Source organism: Asterias amurensis, chromosome 3, assembly GCF_032118995.1.
Source record: "Asterias amurensis chromosome 3, ASM3211899v1".
Taxonomy (NCBI): domain Eukaryota; kingdom Metazoa; phylum Echinodermata; class Asteroidea; order Forcipulatida; family Asteriidae; genus Asterias; species Asterias amurensis.
Genome location: NC_092650.1, coordinates 8,298,044 through 8,303,530, shown reverse-complemented (window position 1 = coordinate 8,303,530; position 5,487 = coordinate 8,298,044). Strand labels below are relative to the sequence as shown.

The window sequence follows — 5,487 nt, the reverse complement described above, 5'->3', positions numbered from 1 at the left end:
ATGCTTGGAATCAGAGCTGTGTTTGTTCTTTCATTGATGGTCAATGTCTTGGTGAATGGATACCAGGAGGAAAGAAACGTGGATGGAGAGTTAGAAGTCCTCCTCAAGCGCCTTCAGGAGCTTCTTGAAGATGAAGAACGAGGCCGCAATGAGCCCCAGGACCTTTTTTAAACACGGGTAGGTCCAGAGTGCTGTTGGGTTGGAAATAGTTAAAAGCACTGGACACATTCGATAATTGTAAAAGACCAGTCTTCTCACTTTGTGTATCTCAACAGTAGGCGCCTTTGCATAAAATAACAAACCTGTGAGAAATTGAACTCATGTTCGTCGAAGTTGCGTTGCGAGAGAAGAATGGAAAAAATCATCCATGACGCTCATCAAGTACATGTGCTTTCAGATGCCTTGAATTGCTTAGGTCTCTTATATAGTGAGAATTAACTTCTTTTAAAAAAAAACCTGTGAAAATTTGAGCTCAACTGGTCGTCGAAGTTGCGAGATAATATTGAAAGAAAAAACACCCCTGTCACACGAAGTTATGTGCTTCCAGAATGATGCTTGATTTCGGGACCTCAAAATCTAACTGTGAAGTATCGAAATAAAGTTCGTGGAAATTTACGAGGGAGCCAATTCTCACAATGTCTTTTAAGTCCAATGCCTTTATAAGGCACATTTACAGAATTGCAACGATTTACTTTTCTTCTTCACAGTTTACAAGGTATTTCACATAGATTATTAAAAAGTAGAATATAATAATCCACACAAATATGCCTCGAAATTATGCGTGGTCGACCATTTGTTGACTTAATGAAATGGTGTGCCGTAGTTCACAAGTTCTGCTTTTAAAACATCTTTCTAACCAAATGTATTTTTATAACAAACGTTTCATACGATTTGCATAGACCAACTCGCCCGACCCAAGGCAACGCGCCCCGTGTTTTTCCTAACTTAAAAAATATGAGTTATTCATTGTCGATGTAGAATATGACACTTGAAAACCCTATAATACTTAATGGCCGTGAACACTATTGGTAATTGTCAAAGACTAGCCTTCACAGTTGGTGTATCTCAACATATGCATAAAATAACAAACCTGTAAAAATTTGAGTTCAATCGGTCATCGAACTTGTGAGATAATTATGAACGAAAAAAATACCCTTGTCACACCAAGTTGTGTGCGTTTAGATGGTTGATTTCGAGATATCTGAGGTCTCGAAATCAAACTCGTGGAAAATTACTTCTTTCTCGAAAACTATGGCACTTCAGAGGGAGCCGTTTCCCACAATGTTTTATACCGTCAACCTCTCCCCATTACTCGTCACCAAGAAAGGTTTTATGCTAATTATTATTTTGAGTAATTACCAATAGTGTCCATCGCTTTAAAGACAGTGGACCCTATTGGTAAATGTCAAAGACAAGTCTTCTTACTTGGTGTATCTCAACATCAGCATAAAATAACAAACCTGTGAATATTTGAGCTCAATTGGTCGTCGAAGTTGCGAGATATGAATGAAATAAAAAACACCCTTGTCCAACGACGTTGGTGCTTTCAGATGCTTGATTTCAAGACCTCAAATTCTAAACTTGAGGTCTCGAAATCAAATTCGTGGAAAATTACTTCTTTTTCGAAAACTACGTCACTTCAGAGGGAGCCGTTTCTGTCAATGTTGTATACTATCAACCTCCCCCCATTACTTGTTACCAAGTAAGGTTTTATGCTGATAATATTTTGAGTAATTACCAATAGTGTCCACTGCCTTTTAAGTCCCCGCATACGACAAGGCCGTAGCCCTATGATTTTCTGAGAGATATTAAGTTAATGTTTTTTTCTTCTAATTTCGACATTTGAGTATTTCATTGTCGATTTAGAATTTGACCACTTGAAAACCCCAGTTAAATACTAAAACAAATTAAAAATTGTCATGACAACCGGTGATACTATTTGATTTGTGACAATCGATGTAAAACCACACTTCAAACAGCTAATCAGTGTTTGTTTAATGAATGCCAGGAAAACAGTGAGGCTCAATACTAAGGATGTGAGCAAAGAACAAAGCTTTGTCCTTACCCTTTTCTTCTTCTTCTGATTTCAGGACTTGTCTGGAGTCGAAGTGAATCCTGAAGTTGGTGTTGTATTTAATGACATGAAACACTGGAAGACCATCAAGTGGGTTACTTTCAAACTAGAGAATAACGAGGAGATTGTGGTGGATATAAGAAGTGGTCGCCCAAGAGGACTAGGTGCAGATCAAGATCAATTCAATGAGATCAAGGACTCACTACCCTCTGAACCGCGATATGTTCTCTTTAACTTTCATTTCATGGACAGGATAGGTCGTGAGATACAGAAAGTTGCTTTCATTTTCTGGTACGTACACTAATATTACAATTTTTACAAAATAATTGATAGGAAATTTATTTCCCGATTTAAAAAAAAAACTCAATTAAATCCCGACATTGTTAAAACCACTTTCTCTTCATACTAAGTGTTCAATGCAACCATGTAAAAGGTCGATCACTGGCAAATAATATGATGCGATAACCAAACTTTTGTTTTTGCAGGTCTAATGATGATGATTATGCCGGAAGCAGAAACAAGATGATATACTCATCAGCCAAAGAAACAATTAAAAAAGAATTTGCTGGAATTGGTCTGGAGTTCGTAGCTGATGAAAAACACGAATTGGACTACGACACATTCCAGGCCAAACTTGAGTACATGGCTTAAAATCTTAAGTCAGTATACCCGACGTTAGACAGGCACAAGATCCGGGGAACTACATGTATAGATCGTACATTACAGCTCCAGCCGTAAAAAAACACTAATTGTTACATCACCGCATCACTCTAATTTCAAGGAATTTCACGGAATTTCACATCTTTTCAGAGGATGAACCCATAGAGTTCTTTGGGCCAGCATATTGTATGAACTCGTCTACTTTGAAACTGACTGAATATTTAGATTGAGATTTTACGTTATGTTTTTGTTTTTGTTTTATAATTTTTTTTAAAATCATTGTTTTATCTTTGCTTTAATTTTTTTAACTTCTGTTTTTGTGTACTTTTGTTTAGCTGTCGGTTGTTAAGGTTTTCGGTAAAACTTCTGTTTTTGTACTTTTGTTTAGCTGTAGGTTGTTAAGATTGTCGGTAGAGGGAATAAAATAATAATAATTACCTTGCATGGATAACTGTACTGGCATCGTAAGTCATAATTGCGGATCCGGGGCCCGCTGTAGGGGCCCGGAATTCTTTTAGGCCTTAAAATAGTGCTCTCTTGTGCAATCTAGGGAGTCTGAGGGGTGATGTGCCCCCTCTGAGATGTTGGAATTTAAGGCAATTTCAAGTTTTGATGCACCATTTTTTGGCTACTGGCTATGGTATCTAAAAAACACACACAATTATTGCGTCGTATCCTTTTCATTTCTGCATAATTAATGCTCAGACGGCGTTTCATCCTAATCATCACCAGCATCGTCAAGTGTTATGGATCCAGACAATAAGTTTTAGGGGTATCTGCTGCGGCGTGGGGTCTCGGCCCGCTGAAGGGCCTGGGAAAACTTAGCATTTTACATGCTCTGTGGTGTAATCTTAGGCCAATAACAGGCATATTACATTAATTTTGTTTTTTTACCCATATACCGATATGTGTTAGCACTGTATACTCAGTACTTTCCCGAGTCCTGTGAACAAAAATCACAGGCATGTTACTTCGGGTGGGATGTAGCAAGGGTCGTGGGTTCGAATTCCACCCGAGTTACATGCCTGTGATAATTTTTTTCGCAGGACTCGGGAAAGTACTGAGTATACAGTGCTAACACACATCGGTGTATGGGTAACAACCAAAATTAATATTCTTTATCCCCGATGCAAATTCTAACACCTCTTATAACACGCATAATGAACGAAACAGAACAACAATAAGCCCTTTCATGTGAGCAGCAGTAGCCTATACCCTTTGTGTTAACAGCATCTTCAAGTGCGGCTGTATGATACAAACAAGTGATGGGCAAATCTGGCAAAGAGTGAACATACGAGTGAGAAGCCCTTGCGGCGTGGGTCCGCGCCCGCTTTAGGACCCAGATTTGTTTTAGGCCATAGATGCTCTCTGGTGCAATCTAGGGAGTCTGAAGGGCAATGTGCTCACTCTCAGATGTTGGAATTTAAGACCTATTTCAAATTATGATGCACCACATTCTTGCTGTTGGTAATTGTATTAAAAAAAACTCGTAGCTTCGTATCCATACTATTTTTGCATACTTAATGCTCAGACGGCGTTTTATCCCAATCATCACAAGCATCGTCATCGTCAAGGATGGATCCAGACAAGAAACTTTAAGGGGGGGGGGGGGGTGGTAAATCTTTTTAAGTTTAAGAGCATGCGCGAACGCGAAGCGTTATATGGCGTGGGGTCCGGGCCCGCTCTGTGGTGCAATCTTCGGCCAATAACAGGCATAATGAATGAAACAGAACGTGAAGTCTTTAAAATCTCTGCAGCAAAAGAAATGTAGAGCTGTTGATAGTATAAAACATTGTGAGAAACGGCTCCCTTCTGAAGTTACGTAATTTTCGAGTAAGAACTAAATTTCAATGAATTTGATTTCGATACCTTCAAAATAAATGTTGAGGTCGAGAAATCAAGCATCTGAAAGCACACACCTTTGTGTTACAAGGGCGTTTTTCTTCCATTATTTTTTCGCAACTTCGACGACCAATTGAGCTCAAATTTTCACAGGTTTGTTGCATATTATGTTGAGATACACCAGGGCCCAATTTCATAGAGCTGCTAAGCACAAAAATATGCTTAGCATGAAATTTATTTCATGATAAAAACAAGATTACCAACCAAGATTCCATTTGTTTTATGTTACTTCTTACTGGTATTTAGCTGGTGTATTCTTCTCCTGATAAAGTCACGTGGAAATTTGGTTGGCATACCTGTTTTTATCAAGGGAGAAATTTCATACTAAGCAATTTGTTGTGCTTAGCAGCTCTTTGAAATTGGGCCCAGGTGAGAAGACTGGTCTTTGGCAACTACCAATAGTCCAATGCCTTTAATTTATCATTCATAAATACCCGGGACAGTTTATCAATTCTGATGGTCGAGGGGTCACGAAAATCCAATGGAGGTGAGCATAACGGCGTTATTATTATAGAATTCGGGCTTTTTTTCACCCTTTGAAATTATCCCCAATATAGGAACACGTTCATAACGGCGTTATTAATAGCCTATAGTCTCATCTAAAGACAGGAATTGACAAGGTTGCAGTGCAAAACCTCTCGCTGCGGTGTAAACAAATAATAATAATGCCTGTTCAATGGGAGTCCCCCCCCGATTCCCAGTTTTTTCCCCATAACTTGTTGCTTTCTTTTTGCTTGACTCTCGGGTTGAGGTATATGACTATTCCTCTGGGCTGTACACAGATACAGAGTCCTACGTCACTGTAGTATAATACGAAAGTGTAAGGCCGCCATGGCTAGGGTTGAAGCTGA

General features: G+C 38.9%; 1 protein-coding gene across 1 annotated transcript; it reads left to right on the top strand.

The window, feature by feature from the left end:
• Positions 1-3,185, top strand: LOC139934444 (uncharacterized). The gene is made up of 4 exons (XM_071928682.1): positions 1-142; positions 708-715; positions 2,091-2,365; positions 2,560-3,185. Exons 1-4 carry the CDS (start codon positions 1-3, stop codon positions 2,723-2,725), a joined length of 591 nt encoding a protein of 196 aa, XP_071784783.1. The 3' UTR covers positions 2,726-3,185.
• The last annotated feature ends 2,302 nt before the right edge of the window (positions 3,186-5,487 follow it).